Source organism: Geotrypetes seraphini, chromosome 1, assembly GCF_902459505.1.
Source record: "Geotrypetes seraphini chromosome 1, aGeoSer1.1, whole genome shotgun sequence".
NCBI classification, from domain to species: Eukaryota; Metazoa; Chordata; class Amphibia; order Gymnophiona; family Dermophiidae; genus Geotrypetes; species Geotrypetes seraphini.
Genome location: NC_047084.1, coordinates 487986524 through 488006712, shown reverse-complemented (window position 1 = coordinate 488006712; position 20189 = coordinate 487986524). Strand labels below are relative to the sequence as shown.

At 42.7% G+C, this 20189-nt stretch overlaps 1 protein-coding gene across 3 annotated transcripts in view; it reads right to left on the bottom strand.

Annotated features, from left to right (window-relative positions):
- LPAR1 (lysophosphatidic acid receptor 1) overlaps window positions 1–20189 on the bottom strand; it is a 172131-nt gene that overhangs the window by 72629 nt on the left and 79313 nt on the right. For 2 of the 3 annotated variants that reach the window (XM_033926410.1, XM_033926401.1), the window contains exon 2: window positions 13984–14731. In XM_033926410.1, the coding sequence (XP_033782301.1) occupies window positions 13984–14722 (739 nt within the window). In that variant the 5' untranslated portion in view covers window positions 14723–14731. Of the gene's footprint in view, window positions 1–13983; window positions 14732–20189 lie in introns of those variants that run through there. The other variant, XM_033926419.1, reaches the window with a different exon arrangement.

Here is a 20189-nt window from a genome sequence, read left to right as displayed (position 1 = left end):
TGTTTAGCCACCAGCCCAGAACAGAAGTTTACAAAGGAACTCCAAAGCCTGCCAGCAGGCTGTGCTACCTTCAGTTTGGGGCAGGCTTGGAATTCCTTCTGGAATGGAGGCCCAAGACAAACATCTTTCTAACACCGACTGTGCAAGCCACTGTGTTACCTGTAAGCACAGATGTGCATTAACACCACATGTTGATTCCCACATTAACTGCTTAGGAGAGAAGTTACCAACATGGGCTACCATTAAAATGGGTTATTTACCACAAATCATGCTATTTTAGCACAGGTCCCATTTTATGCAATAAGACCCTGTGCTAAAATAACGTGACTTGTGGTAAAATAACCTGTCTTAATGATAGCCCAAATTGATAACTTCCTCCATTAATGCCCTTAAGAAAAATACAAACAAAGAAGGTTGGTGCTCAATCTCCTTTATTGGATAATATAACACTGACTTGACATGATCATGTTTCAGCCTAGGCCTGCCTCAGGAGTTTGATTTTGTGAACTGAGGAGATGTACTCCATGTGGCTTACAAGGCGGATATTTTGAATCTTTTTTTCATCAACCACATTTTTTTTGCCAACAGGCGAACAAATAAAAGTCTTTTTAAAGACTAAAAGAGAAGTGTTACACCTTTGTGCATCTCCTCAGTTCACAAAATCAGACTCCTGAGACAGGCTTTTTTAGGCCGAAGCACGATCATGTTGAGTTAGTGTTATATTATCCAATAAAGGAGATTGAGCACTAACCAGTCAACTTCTTTGTTTGTTACTTTGCCTTCCACAATTCGGGAAGGAGGGATCTCCTGTTTTCTCTGAGCTTTAGAAAAATACCCCATATATTGGAGAAACCCTTTAGTCAAACAGACCTCTAACTAATTAAAACAGAAATAAGAATGGACAGTTCATATATTGGGATCTAACAAGAAATCATGTCCTGCCATTTATTTATTCATCCCAACAAGGCAGCTTACAAGCTAATTATACTTAATGTATCATCAACAAAATGCAAACACAATAACACAAATATCACCCCTAGTAAACAAGCCATAATTATAAAACGTAAGAATAGCCATACTGGGTCAGACCAATGGTCCATCTAGCCTAGTACCCAAGTTTCTTACTGGCTCATCCAGGTTACAAGCACCTGGAAGAAACCCAAATCGTAGCAATATTCCACACCCAATATCAAAAACTTGCTCAAACAGATAAGTTAAAAGATGTCATCGCCTGTATCATTCTAAACCAGTGGTTCCCAACCCTGTCCTGGAGGACCATCAGGCCAATCGGGTTTTCAGGTTAGCCCTAATGAATATGCATGAGAGAGATTTGCATATAACGGAAGTGACAGGCATGCAAATCTGCTCCATGCATATTCATTAGGGCTAGCCTGAAACTCCGATTTGCCTGGTGGTCCTCCAGGACAGGGTTGGAGACCACTGTTCTAAACTGTACTGGACAGGCATTCTACAACCAAGGCCCAGCTATTGATACTGCACCTCTTCTAATCTGTTCCAATTGTACCGTATTAAAAATCTGATATCCTCGACAACCTAATATCTCTAGATCACAGCATTCTACCCAGAACATAACCCTGACAAATTAGACTGAAATAGTAAGGTACATCTTGCTTCAGTACTCTAGGTATCAGCAGTAAGATCTTAAATCAAATTCAAAATTCAATTGGCAGCCAATGTAGCTGCTTCAGTTGAAGAGTGACAGAAATGGAGACCAGTCACAGACCCCCACAGCAGTATTCTGTACCATTTGCAAGGATTGTAAAGCAGATGTATACAGACTCAAGTAAACTGAATTGCAGAAATCAAGTTTGTTAGAGCCAAACATTGTCACACCATTCAAAAAGTCCTTGGGAAGCAACATAGTCTTTCATCTGTACAACAAATACAACTTATAACAACAATCCATTGTCACCTTCATCTACAATTTCATCGTCGAGGTCTAGTCTAGAATCACTCCCAGACTACACACATGCTCAAAAGAAGGTATCTTGAGATTCTAGATAAAGTAATGTGTTTGCATTATGAATTCACTTGAATGCATAGATGTACAGGTTCGTAAATAAAATAACAAAATATGAAGTGATACCTATGCATCGGAGCCACTGAATACCTATCTTAATTAGGTACTCAGTATGACTGAAACATGGATGTGGGAATTTAAGTTGAAATTAAATACTGAAAAGACAAAATTTTTCTTCGCCTCTCCTCGACAGATATTACCTGAACCATCTATAATCTTAAACATTACCCAATACCTGATTCACTCTTCCATTAAAATTTTAGGAGTCATTCTTGAACCAAAATTTAACCATGAAGAATCAAGTAGACACAGTAGTTCGCAAAGGATTCCACATGCTGTGGAAACTGTGCACCCTCGGAGCGTATTTTGACATCTCGACTTTCAAGTTGCTTGTCTAGTCCCTGGTACTGAGTCACCTGGACTGACTAATGTAACATAGTATATCTCGCAGGTCTCAAGAAAAATACTCTATGATTGCAAATTATTCAAAATGCCACATAGACTCATATACAGATTAAAGAAGTTTGACCATGTAACTCCTTTTTATAGAGAGTTGTAATGGTTGCCAATAGAAGCACGCATCATCTTTAAATTGGGGTGTATGTATTATAAAGTTGCTGTCTGACAAGCTCCATCCTACTTAATAGATCTTTTCGCCACTGCTACACAGAAAAATCCACAAAGAATACATGCTTTTTTTGTATTCCCATCAGTTAAGGGTTGCAAATTTAAAAAGTATCACGAACGAACACTTTCTTATCAGGCAGCAACACTCGACAAAGATCTTAGATGTTTACTCTGGACTTCCAATTCCTATCTTCATTTCAGAAGTTTTTAGGTACTTAGCATTCCATATTAATTTGATTCCTTTCCACTGTTTTATTTAAATAATCTTTTGTGAACCGCATAAAACTTTTTTGGTTATGTGGTCTAAAAATTGATTTTATGTTTATGTTTAAGTTAGCATCCCCCTCCTCAGCTCAAAGTCAGAGGATGTCAAGTTAAAGTTCCTGCTAGAGGTGTGTCCTACTACTGCTACTGCTCTGTGTTTTCTGTGGACCAGCCAAACAACCTTTTATTAGTGGAGAAGAGCTGCCAAGGTTTATGTAAAGGGGTCTAATGCATTTCTGTCTAGACCTATATCACAGTCATGTTTGTTGACAGCTCGTCACCTTACATCTCACACAGCTGGCCAGCATTAAATACCGAGCATAGAAATACGAGAGCTCACAGAGCTATGCTTTAGGAGAGGCATACATTTCTGCAAAGGGACAAGAACTTCTCAGATCTATATAATATAATAAAATGTGAGATTGCTGTTTTGGCACAGGCTCAAGTAGGGTTACCATATGGCTCCAGAAAAAAGGAGAATGGATTGAGACATCCGGGTTTTACTTCCACCGAAAGCAATGGAAGTAAGGAGGACAGATTAAGACATTTGGATTTTACTTTTATTGAAAGCAATGGGAGTAAAACCCGGATGTCTCAATCCTTCCTTTTTCAGGAGCTATATGTTAACCCTAGAGATACAGGAACTGATGAGGATAAAGGGGGTAAGGGTAGGTTTACCATATGTCTCCAGAAAAAGGAGGACGGATTGAGATATCTGGGTTTTACTTCCATTGAAAGCAATGGAAGTAAAACTCAGATATTTTCTTCATTGTGTAAGGCTATGCCAGTATTTTCTTCCATGTGTAAGGCTATGCCAGCAGTCTTATTTATTAGCCAGGACCCACTGCCTTAAGAAGACAGTTTTCCCATTCTGTTGTGCATCAATCACAATTTTCTCTACTGCAGCTTAGTAAAAGGGGAGGGGGGTGTTAATGAGATTGGAACAGTTACAGCTTCCAGTTACTTGCTGCATTCAAGGGCAGATTCTGCAGCAAGAGAGAGAAAGTCTTACATAAAAATTGGACAGGCTGTGTGGTCTTTAGCAGCTGCCATGCTCTGTCAGCCCATCAACCAACTGCTCATATAATGCAACATTAAATAATGGCCATGCTAGAGTACTCTCTAACCTTATCTTAAATGTCTGGATAATTTATTTTGTTTGACTGGTTTGGAGGATTAGCAGAAAAGGAGGAGGAGCTCAGAGGCCCCCCTTAATTCCTCCTTGATTGCCTACCACTGGTCTCCTGTGTTCACATATTACAAAATGGTCAAAATGAAATAAACTTTGCAAATTATAGATCAGATTTTTATTACAAACCATAAATTAGTGCCTAAGTGCTATTGGGCTAGATGAGGGTTACCAGACGTCTGGGAAAACCTAGACATACCCTCTTTTTAGAGGACTGTCTGGGTTCTTGGATGGACTTTCCAAAACCCGATAGTTTGTCCAGGTTTTGGAAAGCCCCAACCTCCCAGCTGTGTCTGGAGGGCTTCTGAGCATGCGCGGATGATTTATTTATTTTGTTTTCTATCCCGTTCTCCCCCATCAAGCTCAGAATGGCTTATAGGTTAAACATACATAATATATAGTATAAACCAGGGCTGCCCAATTCTGGTCCTCGAGATCTTCTGGCAGGCCAGGTTTTCAGGATATCCACAATGAACATGCATGAGAGAGATTTGCATACCAAGAAGGCAGTGCAGGCAAATCTCTCTCATGCACATTCATTGTGGATATCCTGAAAACCTGGCCTGCCAGAAGATCTCTAGGACCGGAATTGGGCAGTCCTGGTCCAAACGGTTACAATAGATCATGTTTATGATGCAATGTGAATGTTCTAGTATGCCATGTATAGAGAGGGTCAAGTTCCAGTATACATTTTCTTTTTATAAACATACGGTAGTAGGCATGAGATTGGTTGAAGAGGTGTGTTTTTATTGCTTTTGTAAATTCCAGGAGCCCTTCGAGGGATCTGAACTATGAGAGTAGTCGGTTCCAGCAGTTTGGTAGGAAATGGGAGTAGGATTGTCTGGTGTTCTGTAGTTGAAGGGCATGGTCTGGGGGTGTATGGAGGCGTGTTTCTTCCTGGAGCGGAGTGGTCTGTTCGGTACATATGGAGTAAGTTTGGTTGACATGTAGCCTGGCAGGGATTTGTATGCTCGCATCAAGCCCTTAAAGATGTAGTGTTTGGCTATTGGTAGCCAGTGAGCTGATGAAAGAGCCTGGGAGACAGGGTTGTAGGTATGAAGGATCTTTAGAAGTCTTATTGCTGCATTTTGGACACGTTGGAGATGGTGTATATTCTTTGCTGAGACCATTGAACAGTGCTTTGCAGTAGTCCATGCGGGAGAGGACGAAGGCACAGAGAAGATGGGTGAAGTCAGATTCCGAGATGTAGTTACTTATTTTCCGGATTTCTGACTGAATCATCCTGATACATTATGAGATCTTCAGCACTGATTCCAGTGGGTATAACAGGCTGACTAGAAGAAGAGCTCCTCCTGGAAAGTGATGTCACACGCATCTACGCATGATCAGAGGTCCTCTGGACACGGCCCGGAGGTCGGAGAAGATGAGGTTTTGAAGGGGCAGGGCTGGGGACATAATGGGGTGAGGCAGACGCTCAAGGCCCAATTGGAGGAGAGGCACGATCTTCGGGCACCGGCACCTCCTGTGGGTTGGTGCTGCGTACTGGTGCCACATTGGGGGGTAAGCTTTCAGTTTGGGCGGGCGGGGGATGCCAGTTCGCGTGGAGGGGGGCGATGCCAGTTCGTGGGGATGGCAGCGTTTGCGGGTGGGGGGGCCATGCCGATTCGTGGGGGGGAGATGTGGAAGCAAACCAGTGGCCTTGGGGGTGGGTGGTCTTTTGGGGATGTGGTGGGGTGGGGTAGAGCAGCGCCGGTGGTCGGGGGGGGGGATGGGAGGTAGAATGAATCAAGCGAGTTTCCCTTACTTTCTGTGGGGAAATTCGCTTTGATATACGAGTAAATTGGTTTACGAGCATGCTTCTGGAACGAATTATGCTCGTAAACCAAGGTTCCACTGTATATTTGTTTGCACTTTGTATAAGCTCTGAAAATGAATAAAGATTTACATGAAAAACCAAAATAAAACACATATCGCATGGTGTGTGTAGGCATGCTTATTTACATCTGCTATTGAAATGGTACCAATGGTAGCGCCTAAACATAGATGCACCCATGCCAACTTATGCGAGCATTCTGTAATGGTACCTTGGCACACAAATGCTGTTATAAAATTGGCATCCGGTGCTTGGCATTTGTGTGCTAAAATGGAGATGCCAATTTATAGAACTGGTATGTTACAACTTTTGTTTGTATTAGTGATCTGCTTAGAAAATTAAGATAATGTGAAACATAAATCTAATATAATAAAACCCTAAGCCGCGCATGCGCACTCCCACCTGCGCGCTCCCGTTTCCCATGCGCTATAGGGCACCGCAGGTAGGAGTGCGCATGCGCGTGAATCTCTCTCTCTTTTTCTCTCTTCCCCTGAGGCGGTTGTCGGCCGCGGCGGCTGTCGGCTGCCAGCAACTGCAGGCTGCGGCAAGCAAGCACGGAGCCACCAGCAGCGGGTGGCGGTCAGCCCGAGAAACCCCTGATCTACAGGCCGGGACGAAGTTTATTTTTAACTTAAAAGACACCTATGGGGAGTTTTAATGGAAAGCCAGTCAGTAAAAGTAGGAAGGAGATAGGAAGAAAGACACAGGGACAGGGGCAGGGAGAGAGACAGAAAGATAGACAGACAAAGGGGGCCAGGGAAGGAGAGAGACAGAAAGAAAGACAGCGAGAGGAAGAGAGACAGAAAGACAGACAGACATATATTCTAGCACCAGCGGGAGGAAGGGAGACAGAAAGAAAAGAAGAAAGACACAGGGACAGGGAGAGACACAGAAAGACAGACAGACAAAGGGGGCCAGGGAGAGAGACAGACAGAAAGAAAGACAGCGGGACAGAGAGAGAAACAGAAATAAAGACAGACAGACATATATTCTAGCACCCGTTAATGTAACGGGCTAAAATACTAGTGTATATCTATCTATCTATCTATATCTCTCTCTATATATATATATATCAATAATAATAATTCCCTTAGCGCGCATGTGCACTTCTAATCTGGTGGCTCCATGCGTTCCGTAGCTCCATGGTGGGCAGAGAAATTATAGTAGAAAAATAAGTTGGTAAAGTGTGCGCGAGTGCGGCGCTTACAACGCGTGGTCCATTTTCTTCTCCCAGCAGCGGCTATTATGTGCTGGTTGCCGCGATTGCTGTTTGATTTTAAAAAAAGGTAAGTGGGAGAAGGCACGCAATCCCCGTAAGATCCCTAATATTCCTCCGACATCCCCCTGACATCTCCACACACACGGACAGGGTCCAAACAGACGGGACTGACAGAAAAGGTGGCAGTAAAAGACACAGAAGGACAGGGAGCCAAACAGACGGGACATTGACAGACTAACAGAAAAGTTGCTCTGGGGGGGAAAGACAGAAGGGGGCCACGGAGAGACAGTCAGAGAGAGGGAAAGGGGGCTGCTATGGGGGGAGGAGTGTGCTTGGGGGCAGACAGTTTTGCTCTGGGAGGGAAATACAGAAGGGGACCAAGGAGAGACAGTCAGTCAGACAGGCAGACAAGGGGCCAGGGAGAGAGACAGACAGAAAGAAAGACAGACAGACAGCAGCCAAGGAGAGAGAGACAAAGAAAAAAAGACATACAGTCAGCCAGTGTCCAAGGAGAGAGAGAAAAAGGAAAAAAAAACCAGATAGCGGACAAGGAGAGAGAGAGTGAAAGAAAGAATGACAGAAAGAAATACAGACAGACAGTAGCCAAGGAGAGAGAGAGAAAGAAAGAATGACAGACAGACAGACAGAGGGCCAGAGAGACAGATAGACAGCCAGCATCCAAGGAGAGAGAGAGAGGGAGACAGAAAGAAAAAAACAAAACAAAACAGACAAACAGCGGACAAGGAGAGAGAAAGAAAGAATGACAGACAGAAAGAAAGATAAACAGACAGGGGGCCAGGGAGAGACACAGACATAAAGAATGACAGACAGACAGCATCCAAGGAGAGAGAGAGACAAAAAAAAACAAACAGACATCTATTTTAGCACCCGTTAATGTAACGGGCTTAAACACTAGTATATATATATATATATTTAACTGGCACCCATTGGGATTGGTAGATGCCGGATTAATGTAGTTTCTGGTTGCTTGAGAGTCACTATTTAAACAGGCCTAATTAATACTATACCCCATACTATGCCATACCATAAACTGTTCCAGACAGACTACCAGACATGTGGAAGGCAAAGCGTGGGTGTACTCAGGTGTAGCATACCAAGTTTACACTTAAATTTCTTCCAGAAATTGATTTAATTTTCATTTAAAGTATTAGAGCATTTCTTACATTTTTTTCTGGTTGCTTGAGAGTCCTGGTTAATTGAGTTTTGGTTAACAGAGAGTCTACTGTGTATATACATATACATACATATATACATACATATACATACATATATATATGTGTGTGTGTGTGTATATATATATGTGTGTGTGTGTGTGTGTGTGTATATAGATATATATATACATACACATTAGAGAGAGAGGATAGCACACAAAACCACAGGGAACAACTAATCTGCTCCTTTCCCTTTCCTTCTGCACACCCTGCTTATCTCTGACATGCCTCTTTTACTGAGCATCCTCTATGCTCATCTAGTGCTTTCCTGAATTCTTAATCAACATTTCTCCCATTATCTGCACTGGAAGGCTCTTTCTGTGAAGAAATTCTTAAAAAAAACAAAAACAAAAAAATATATATATATATATTTTTATTTTTTTTTAAATATATATGAAATTTGCCTTCACCCAGCCTTATATCTTCATGACCTTTGGCAGGGGTGCCCACACTTTTTGGGCTTGCGAGCTACTTTTTAAATGACCAAGTCACAATGATCTACCAACAATAAAATTTTAAAAAAACACAACGCACACTGTACGCATTGAAAATGTTAATCATCATTCCTATTCCAGGGTTTTCAAAGAGGTCAAAGCAGATGACTCTATGCACTATCACTTCAGTAACAACCATACAAAAATAGACAAATATACTCCCTCCCTTTTTACTAAACCACGTTAGCAGTTTTTAGTGCAGGGAGCTGCGCTGAATGCCCAGCGCTGCTCTCGCACTCCTAGGCTCCCTGCGCTAAAAACCTCTATTGCGGTTTAGTAAAAGGGGACCTTAGTGTAAAATATAGACAGCAGATATAAATTCAGACACATTTTGATCACAAAATTTAAAATAAAATCATTTTCCCTACCTTGTCTGGTGATTTCATGAGTCTCTGGTTGCACTTTCTTCTTCTGACTGTGCATACAATCTTTCTTCCCTTCTTTTAGCCTGTATGCTTCTTCTCCTCCAGACCTCATTTCTTCCCCCAACTTTTCCTTCCTCTTCCCTGCCCTTTCTTTCTCTCTGCCTCCCTTTCATTTTTTTCTGTTTCTCTTCTTTCCTTCTGTCTCCCTGCCTGCCCTTTTTCTTTCTTTCTCCCTGCCCTCCCCCAAGCCACTGCCACTGCCATTGCCATCGGGGACCAGGACCCAAACGCCACCAATAACAGGCCCCAAGCTCTCCCTGCTTCGGCCAACCAGCATTCCTCTCCCTGACGTCAATTCTGCCATCGGGAAGAGGAAGGCTGATCAGCCCAAGATCGCGATCGACCTATTAGGGGAAATGCTGCCGGGTCCTGCCTTCGCGGAAACAGAAAGTAGGCAGGACCCGGCAGGAAGAAGAACAAATGCTTGTCTCCCGCTTAGCCCGTAGCGAACGCTTGCTTCAGGGCTCTCAACATGTGCGCGCCAGCTTCCCTTCTCCCCTCCCCCCCCCCCCGGACATAACTTCCGGTTTCGGAGGGAAGAGAAGAGAAGCCGGCACGCACATGTTGAGAGCCCTGAAGCAAGCGTTCGCTACGGGCTAATGCGGGAGACAAGCATTTGTTCTTCTTCCTGCCGGGTCCTGCCTACTTTCTGTTTCCGCGAAGGCAGGACCCGGTTTTTTGTTCAGCAGCGGCAGATGACAGCTGGGCGGATCGCCCAGCTAAAAGGCCCTAGGGAGAAAGAAAACTGGAGAGGAAGGCTGATCGGCCCGTAGATCAGGACGGCAACACGAGTCTATCACAGAGCCCGGGATAGGCTCCGCGATCGACTCGCGTTGCCTTCCTGAGCTACTGGTCGATCGCGATCGACGCGTTGGGCACCCCTGACCTTTGGTATAGAACTTCCTTCCCTGAAATCCTTGCCTCTTGGGCATTATGCATATATTTGAGGTGTTTACATAACACTAAACTGTTCAAAGTTGACAAAACACATGCAGATTGTGAAAAAATGAGGGCAGACCTTAGGAAATTGGAAGACTGGGCGTCCAAATGGCAGATGAAATTAAATGTGGACAAATTTAAAGTGATGCACATTGGGAAGAATATCCCAAATCACAGTTACCAGATGCAAGGGGCCACCTTGAGTGTTAGCGCCCAAGAAAAGGATCTAGGTGTCATTGTAGACAATACGATGAAACCTTCCACCCAATGTGCAGCGGCAGCCAAAAAAACAAACAAAATGCTAGGAATTATTTTTAAAAGGGATGGTTAACAAAACTAAGACTGTTATAATGCTTCTGTATCGCTCCATGGTGCAACCTCATCTGGAGTATTGCGTTCAATTCTGGTCGCCTTATCTCAAGAAAGATATAGCGGCACTAGAAAAGGTTCAAAGAAGAGCAACCGATATGATAAAGGGGATGGAACCCCTCTCGTATGAGGAAAGACTATAAAGGTTAGGGCTGAGGGCAGATATGATTGAAGTCTACAAAATCCTGTGTGGAGTAGAATGGGTACAAGTGGATCGATTTTTCACTCTGTCAAAAATGACAAAGACTAAGGGACACTCGATGAATTTATAGGGAAATACTTTTACCAACAGGAGGAAATATTTTTTCACTCAGAGAATAGTTAAGCTCTGGAATGCATTGCAAGAGGTTGTGGTAAGAGCAGATAGCGTAGCTGGTTAAAGGTTTGGTCAATTTTCTGGAGGAAAAATCCATAGTCTGTTATTACATAAGAATAGCCTTACTGGGTCAGACCAATGGTCCATCAAGCCCAGTAGCCTGTTCTCGTGGTGGCCAATCCAGGTCACTAGTTCCTGGCAAAAACCCAAGTAACAACATTCTATGCTACCGATCCAGGGTAAGCAGTGGCTTCCCCCCATCTCTTTCTCAATAACAGATATGGACTTTTCCTCCAGGCTTAGGATACATAAAACTATAATAGGGACAACTTGGTAAAAACTCTCTGAATTTAGAAGGCAGTTTCTATTAAGAGAAACACACAAAACTGCTGCCTCATTTATCTTCTGTCAAACCTAAACCCAGCAAATGCCATTTGTGCAAACTAATTTTCTTCCCTCCTCCAAGCTAAGCTCACGGTATATAGAAAGAATTCTGGCCACAGGGTTTTCTCTCTGTTTCTTTTTAATTTTGAATGCTGCAAATAAATTTGGGCAATCCTAAAGGTTTTTTTCTATGCAAAATATTTTAGTAGAAAAAAAATAAAGAAGAAATTATAATGTACAAACAGTAGACCTGCTCCACACGTTGCTTTAGTCTCAGCGTTCAATATCCTGGCAAGTTTGTGTGATGATGTCAAGTGGATTTTAGGTCCCTTTCAGCGATTAGACAATCATTCATCTTAAGAAACCTGCTTTCAGCCAAGCAGTCTGTGAAGGAGCTTTTGTGTGCCACTGTCCTCAGAGAGAATGGCATCGAGCTGCTGCATGTGCAAACAGTGCAAGGCTTTTAGCGGCACTGGCAAACAAGTGACTACAGTGTTGGCCTCCATGGTACTGAAAGGACGCGGCATGAATCCTCATCAAAGACGTTTTTGGATTTCTATAAGTTGGGAAGAATGGGGGGAGGAATGGGTTGTGGTTGTGGGGTGGGTTGGTTGGCTTATGGCGTGAAATTTCGAGCTGCCTTGTTGATCTTTGCCCTTGTTTTGGATTGTTGTTTTTCTTGATGCTCAATAAAATATGTTTGACCATAAGTTGGGAAGAGAAGTGTTTAAAAGAAAAGAACAGCGCAGTAAGGTTGTAAGACAGTGGGGCTGCAAAAAAGCCCATTCTCGGTGCCTTCTTAAATTGTATCTCTAAGCATTCAGTAGCTTTGAAACTATTTTGTTGAAAAGACTGTATTTTAGAAAATTGTATTTTGACAAAACTAGTTTCTTTTTCATTTTTAAAGCTGTATTAATTTTTAAAGCCAAGACAAAGTGCAACATATACAGTTAACGGAATAAACAGCACTCAAATTCATCACATGTTATTGTACGTACATATCTCCCTCCCCCCCTCCCCGTCCCGAGTGTTAAAACAGTCATACAGATCAAAGGATAATACAAATGATCAGGGCATATCAAATTACAATCATATGACAAGATAAGTACATATTCCCCTCCCCCTACTCATCCTGGATGTGTATAACTTTCTTTCAGAAATCAAGGGTAAGACTAATATTCACTTCTTGCAAAATTTTGTTAATGGGTCGCAAATTTCCCTGAACTTCTTATAATGTCCCATATGCATTGAATTCATACGTTCAAACCTACAGGTTTGGCATAAGGTTTCCCACTAGAAGCAATAGTTTAACCGGTCCCAGTTTTTCCAGTTCTTCTAATTTCTGAGTTCCACTAACACATTAACAAACCTTTTTCCCCCCCATCCTTTACAAACGCGTAGTGCGGGTTTTTAGCGCCGGCAGCGGTGACAACTTCTCCGACGCTCATAGGACCGGGCTACGCATTAGTAAAAGAGGGGGGTGTAAATATAAAAAGAATAAAGGACGTGACTTCTTTGTCAAATTTCCAAACTTCCAATAATTAGAGACGATCAAATTTTCCCTGCCGAAAACACAGTACTAATTCGTAACTCCCAAGGTGGCAGCTCCCTATGATCAGCAGAATCCCTCCCTGAGCTCACTAGCAGGGACAGAGGACTGTACATGAGCCGGGAGAATCCTTACCTGGAAACGAGAATTCTAGGGCTAATCTGAGTAGAAGTGAGAGATTCCCTGGGACAACTCAGCATGCCCATTTCATGAATTTATTTTATTATTTATATACCTCTTACATCCTAAGTGGTTTACATTCAGGTACTTTATCATCTTTCCTTTTCTGCCCCGGTGGGCTCATACTCTATCTAGTGTACCTGGGGCAATGAGGTGATTAAGTGACTTGCCCAGGGTCACAAGGAGCAGTGAGGGATTTGAACCCACAACCTCAAGGTGCTGAGGCTGTAGCTCTAACCCCTGCGCCACACATTCCCACTGTGCCCAGAGTTCTACTAACGCTCCACTACCTGTTTGTTTTATTAATTTATAACCCACTTTTAACAGAGCGGCTCACAATAAAGCACTCACAATAGTTAAAGACATCAACACACATTATACCAAATGACATCAACAATTCAGCAGCCAGCTCTAAAACTCAGTGCCCATATTTCATACTGCAAAACAAATGTCTCCAGCAATTTCTTGAAATCGTGCAAATCTCCCTGCTGTGGTATATACAATGGTATTCCATTTCATTCCTGAGGACCTAAACAAGAGAACATGCTAGTCCTAGAGCTCACCAATCTCAGGCATTTAACCGGAGGAATATACAGCTCTGCACTCTCACTAGACTTTAACTCAGGGGTGGGAGATTTCATAGCAACACTAGGAAGTATTTCTTCACTGAAAGGGTGGTTGATCGTTGGAATGATCTTCCACTACAGGTAATTAAGGCAAGCAACGTGCTCGATTTTAAGAAAAAAAGGGGTAAGCATGTGGGATCACTTCGTGGAAGTGCTTAAGGGGGAGGGTCCTTAGAGTAGGCAGACCTGTTGGGCTAGTGGCCCTTTTCTGCCGTCATATTCTATGTTTCTCTATGTTTCTAATTCCATGAATAGAGGTAAAAAAAAAAAAAGTGATCTACGAAGAGCTACTCACCGAGCACAATGACAACAGTCTTCAGAAGGCTCATCATGGTGTCCCGATTCCTACGGGGTCCAGAGCTATGTCGAGACATTCTCATAGTCCTCTGCCGAACATAGACAAAGATGTGAGCATAGAGGACCACCATGACTACAAAGGTGACCAAATTAAAAATGGCCCAAAAGACCAAATAGGAGTCGCTGTAGAGAGGCGCCATGTTGGAGCAGTGCGTGATGTCACAGATGCAGTTCCAGCCCACACTTGGTATTGCACCCATCACAATAGCCATAGTCCAAATGACAACAATGACTATTACCACCCTCCGGTTGCTCATCCTCGTGTGGAGCTGCATGCGAAAGACAGTAATGTGCCTCTCGATGGCGATGGCTAGTAGGTTGGCTACTGATGCCGTCAGGCTAGTGTCAATAAGGCCCTGACGTAGTAGCCAGGTGCTCACAGTCAGCCTCCTTGTGTTGGGTCCTGTGTTGAACATTAAGTAAAAATACGCCAGCCCAGCAAAGAAGTCTGCAGCAGCTAAGTTAGCCATTAGGTAATAAATGGGGAAGTGGAAACGGCGGTTGACATAGATAGCCACCATGACCAATAGGTTCGCCAGCATGATAAAGATGCAGACGGTAATTCCCAATCCCATCACGAGCCTGCTGACTGTGTTCCATTCTGTGGCTAGGGATTTCTCACTCCGGTTGTAAAAGAAGGCAATGGTTTCGTTGTAGTAACACTGCGGCTCATTCATGGCTGTGGTCTACGAGAAGAAAAAAAAAAAAGAAAGATCTTAGGAAACCAGGATAATCTAAAGTAACGGCACATTTTCAAATTCAGGGGTTGGCAACACCCGAAAGGAATGCCATCCAAACTAATTCTGCCTGGTGCATTGCCTCTACTGATTTAGAATGTGAGCACTCTGGGCACTTTTGAAATTCGGCAGCCAGCTCAGCTGGAAGGTGTAAACAACATTTTAGCAATACAGCAATGCTTTTGATTAGGATTTGGAAGTAGGATTTCATCAGGGGCTTGTTCTCTAACTTTCAGAGATGTGGTAGGTTCACTCTGCCAAAATACATCAACAACCTAATGCTGTCTTCCAGTCATAAACAGGTAAATGTCCTTCAGTATGAAGTGAATATATCCCACAGGTAGACCTATGGATAATATGAACACAATTCCTTGGAAATGGACAAAATCACGTAAAAATAGCTAGCATGGCAGGAGATTTGTGGTTGTGAATGTGTATGTCTTCATGCTGCCAAGACCACAAACACAAAAATACTAGCCGAAGGATTGAATAACACTGAGGCACTAATGTCATGAAACACCAAAAAAACTGACTTGCTTTGAGACATGGATGCTCTAATGTGAGGGTCAGTCAAACAGTGCTGAATATCGACACATTTATGATCTGCAAAGAATGATTTGAAAACATATAGTTGGTCCACATTAGGTTAATATAATGTCTGTCAAACAAAACATCAAAAAACATGGAAACATTTGGGAATGTGAACTGAAACTGATATCATGATCAGGGCTCCTCCCTCTGTATCCTATGGCCCTGATTGGCTCAGATGCCTAAGGCCCCTCCTAGGGGAGGGGCCTTAGGCATATAAGCCAATCAGGGCCTTAGTCCCCTTCCTGTGCATCCCAGGATCACTGGGAAAGGGAAGAAGGCTCACCATTTTGGAGTGGTGGGCCTGGAGAGCAGGAGGGACTGGGCATCCCTCCTGCTGTCATCTATTTTTAAGGTACGGGGGAGGTTTGGGTGGAGCTGGGGAAGTGGGCAGATTCTTTTTCTTACAAGTATGTACAGAATACTGAAGCTGAATTTCCATTGCCTTGAACAATTACTCTGAGGGATCATTGTTCTGCTAGGACTTTGTGCTCTCTAGCGCAGGGCTGAAATCTTTTAGACTTACTGATACTCATGTACTTTATTTGTTTATTCAATTTTTTTTCTATACCATTCTCCCAGGGGAACTCAGAGCGGTTTCCATGAATTTATTCAGGTGCTTAAGCATTTTTCCCTGTCTGTCCCAGCAGGTTCACAATCTGTGTAATGTACCTGGGGCAATGGAGGGACTAAACGATTTGCCCAAGGTCACAAGGAGCAGCATGGTTTTGAACCTACAACCTCAGGGTGTTGAGGATGTAGCTTTAACCACTGCACCACACTCTGTTTTCTGTAAGTGACAAATATTTATTGGAACTTGTTACCTTTAAATTTCTGTACACTTTCAGATATGTTTGTCTTCCATAGGAGAGTGATGACCTGGTTATGATGTCGTGATCATAAGGTTACGTACCACTGGCAGAATTTGTAAGATGTGTACCATTTGTGGAAAATATGAGTGTTCCTGCAAAACACCATTATTTAATTTAGGAATATTGATCAGGGGAAGCTACTTATTATCACAGAACTGTGATATCATGGTTAGTGCTAGACTGGCAATGTTAGGGAGTTTCTGGGTGGCAAAGTCAGCACTTGGTTGCTTAAGTGCTGATATTCACCCTTTAAGTAGTGTGTAGTGGTTAGAGCTACAGACTCATCACCCCGAGGTTGTGGCTTCAAACCTTGCGCTACTCCTTGTGACCCTGGACAAGTCACTTACCTCTCCCCCCCCCTTTTTTTTTTTTTTTTACAAAACCATAGCACGGTTTTTAGCACCAAGAGCATCAGAGCTGTTATCACCACGTTTGGACTAAAAGCCGCATTACGGTTTTGTAAAAGGGGTGATTAACCCTTCACTGCCCAAGGTACATTAGATAGATTTTGAGCCCACCAGGACAGATAGGGGAAATGCTTGAAGTACCTGTATGTAAACTGTTTTGAATGTGGTTGGAAAAGTACAAAAGGGCGGTCTACAAGCCCTAATCCCTTTCTCTTCAAGCAGTCGGGTTCACCCCATAAATGGGACCACATAAAAGTCTGTCCTCTTTTTAAGCGGTAACCCACAGCCTCTGGATTTTCAAAGCTGAAGCCCAACTAGGTCCCAGCTTTGAACATAACATAAAACTTTATTTATAGTCCGCTGAGCCCTAACAGTTCACAGCAGCTTACAAAAGTCAAGCTGTACCAAAACAGCAGAAATATAAATCTGGCATCATTAAGTACAGTACTACATCAATATACAACTACTGATTCCCCAGAAATTTAGTAAATAAAACCATTTTTAACATGTGCCTAGAATTTAAATAAGAAGATGCATTGTTTACCAGAGGGAGAAACGCAGACTCCTATTGAGCTATTTGATGAGAAAACATACATCTCAAAAATGTCTTCTGTGTAGCACCTTTCACTGAGGCGAAACAAAACAAGTGGCTCTTCTCAAACTCCGGGTTGCTGAATTTAAAACAAAATGTTCCACCAAATAACTAGGCAAAAGACCATGAAGAAATTTATAACAAAAACATCCTAGTTTAAAAATGATCCTAGCCTGTATGGGTAACCAATGAAATTGAACATTATAACATAAGAACATAAGAAATGCCTTCACCGGATCAGACCGAGGTCCATCAAGTCCGGCGATCCGCTCACGCGGCGGCCCATTTAGGTTCTCTATTATGAAAACCTGAAATTACCATATCCCTCAATATGATTTGCAAGAAGGTGTATATCCAACTTGTGCTTGAAACCCTGAAGAGTAGTCTCCGCCACAACATCCTCAGGAAGAGAATTCCAAGCGCCCACATAGTCAAAATTTTGTAAATTAAATATCAATCTGATAGCTTTATTTTGAATCAGTTAACAGTTCACACTGGTCATTTAGATATATGATATTACAATAATCTAATAATGGGAGAATCAAAGACTGAACCAGAATTGGAAAAGCCGAATCTTCAAAATACGTTTTTAATCTTTTATTGAAAACTCCAATCTTCTGATAACTACCCCTGACTACAAAACATTCAGAAAAGAAATAAAGACTATACTCTTCAAGAAATCCCTGAAAAAGTCTTAACACCACAAGTCTCCCTCTGTCTTTCCACATTCACCTCGACCCCCCCTGAAACAACTTGCTCTACTCTTATCTTCCCTAGAAATAAGGAGTTCCCTTTTTTTTCCTCTCTAACCACCTGAGCCAGATATCGTTTTGTAATCCAATGTTCATAACTCTTTTGTAATCCGTCTTGACCCGCAAGGCAATGGCGGAATAGAAATCCCTAATGTAATGTAATGTAATATAATTACAAATAGATGTACATTATACCTGTAAAAATGGTACAAGCATAGATGCAACCAGAGAACAACAAGCACCTATATATAATGGATAAAAGAGAACAATTATATGAAGCCATAAGGAAAGAGACCCATTAGAGTTATTTATATTGCAATTATCAGAAGATAGTAAGTAAGTGAAGTTAATGTTTGTTATTACTAAACAGTTGGAACATATAGAACTTTAGTTGAGAGAAGATAAGTTTGATAATAATAATCTAACAATGGGAGAATCAAAGACTGAACCAGAATCTGCAAAATATGATCTAACAGATCATAACTTCCAATGAAATGAAGCACTGGGAATAATCCATTGGCAGTGAGCAAAACACTCACTGCCCAATGGCTGAACATTGACCCCTTAGATTTTTTACTTAGGTGGTTTAAAAACACTAATAAATGAATGAAATCTGAATGTGTAAATGACGCATATGTATGATATTCCAGAGTCTTTTCTCAAATATAGAATATGGAAGACACCGCTGAGCTCCTGTCCCAGGAGGTGACCTTGTAAAAAAAAAAAAAAAAAGGATATTTCGCGCATTAAACCGCTACTGTGCTTTTGTAAAAGGACCCCTTAATTTATGAAATTTTGATCATGTACATAAGAACATAAGAACATAAGCAGTGCCTCCGCTGGGTCAGACCATAGGTCCATCCTGCCCAGCAGTCCGCTCCCGCGGCGGCCCAAACAGGTCACGACCTGTCTGAATCACCAGAAGGGGCCCCTTTGCCACCTTGGTTTCCCATTGAGTCCTATCTTCCCATCGAAGTCCTAACCCTCTGGTCTTGCACATGCACGACCTGGTTGGGTTTCTATACTTATTACCTGGTTAGCTTTCTATACCTGTGTTAGCTTTCTATACCTGTGTTACATCCCAGAACCTCTCTCAGTATCCCACGATCCCTTTATCCCTCAGGAATCCGTCCAATCCCTGTTTGAATCCCTGTACCGTACTCTGCCTGATCACTTCCTCCGGTAGCGCATTCCAGGTGTCCACGACCCTTTGGGTGAAAAAAAACTTCCTTGCATTTGTTTTGAACCTATCTCCCTTCAGTTTCTCCGAATGCCCCCTCGTACCTGTTGTCCCCTTCAGTCTGAAGAATCTGTCCCTATCCACCCTCTCTATGCCCCTCATGATCCTGAAGGTCTCTATCATATCTCCCCTGAGCCTCCTTTTTTCCAGAGAGAAGAGCCCCAGCCTATCCAACCTCTCGGCGTATGGGCAGTGTTCCAGCCCTCTTACCAGTTTCGTTGCTCTCCTTTGGACTCTCTCAAGTACTGCCATGTCCTTCTTGAGGTACGGCGACCAATATTGAACGCAGTATTCCAGATGTGGACGCACCATCGCTCGATACAATGGCATGATGACTTCCCGCGTCCTGGTTGTTATGCCCCTCTTTATGATGCCCAGCATCCTGTTGGCTTTTTTCGAGGCTGCTGCGCACTGCGCAGATGGCTTCAGTGATGCATCCACCAGCACACCCAAGTCTCTCTCTAGACTGCTGTCTCCCAGCAATGCCCCCCCCAATTTGTAGTTGAACAACGGGTTCTTTTTCCCTATATGCATGACCTTGCATTTTTCCACGTTAAAGCGCATTTGCCATTTGTTTGCCCAGTCTTCCAGCTTGTCCAGGTCCCTTTGCAGGTCCTCACACTTCTCCCTGGATCTAACTCTGCCGCACAGTTTGGTATCGTCTGCAAATTTTATAACCTCGCACTTTGCCTCCTTTTCCAGGTCATTGATAAATATGTTGAAGAGTAACGGTCCCAGCACCGATCCCTGTGGCACACCGCTCGTGATTCCCCGCCAGTCAGAATATTGTCCCTTTACTCCGACCCTCTGCAGTCTACCCGACAACCAGTGCTTGATGTAACATCTTATAATCTTATATCTTCTCTCTAATAAAGTTCTATATGTTCCAACTGTTTAGTAATACCAAACATTAACTTCACTTACTCACTATCTTCTGATAATTGCATTATAAATAA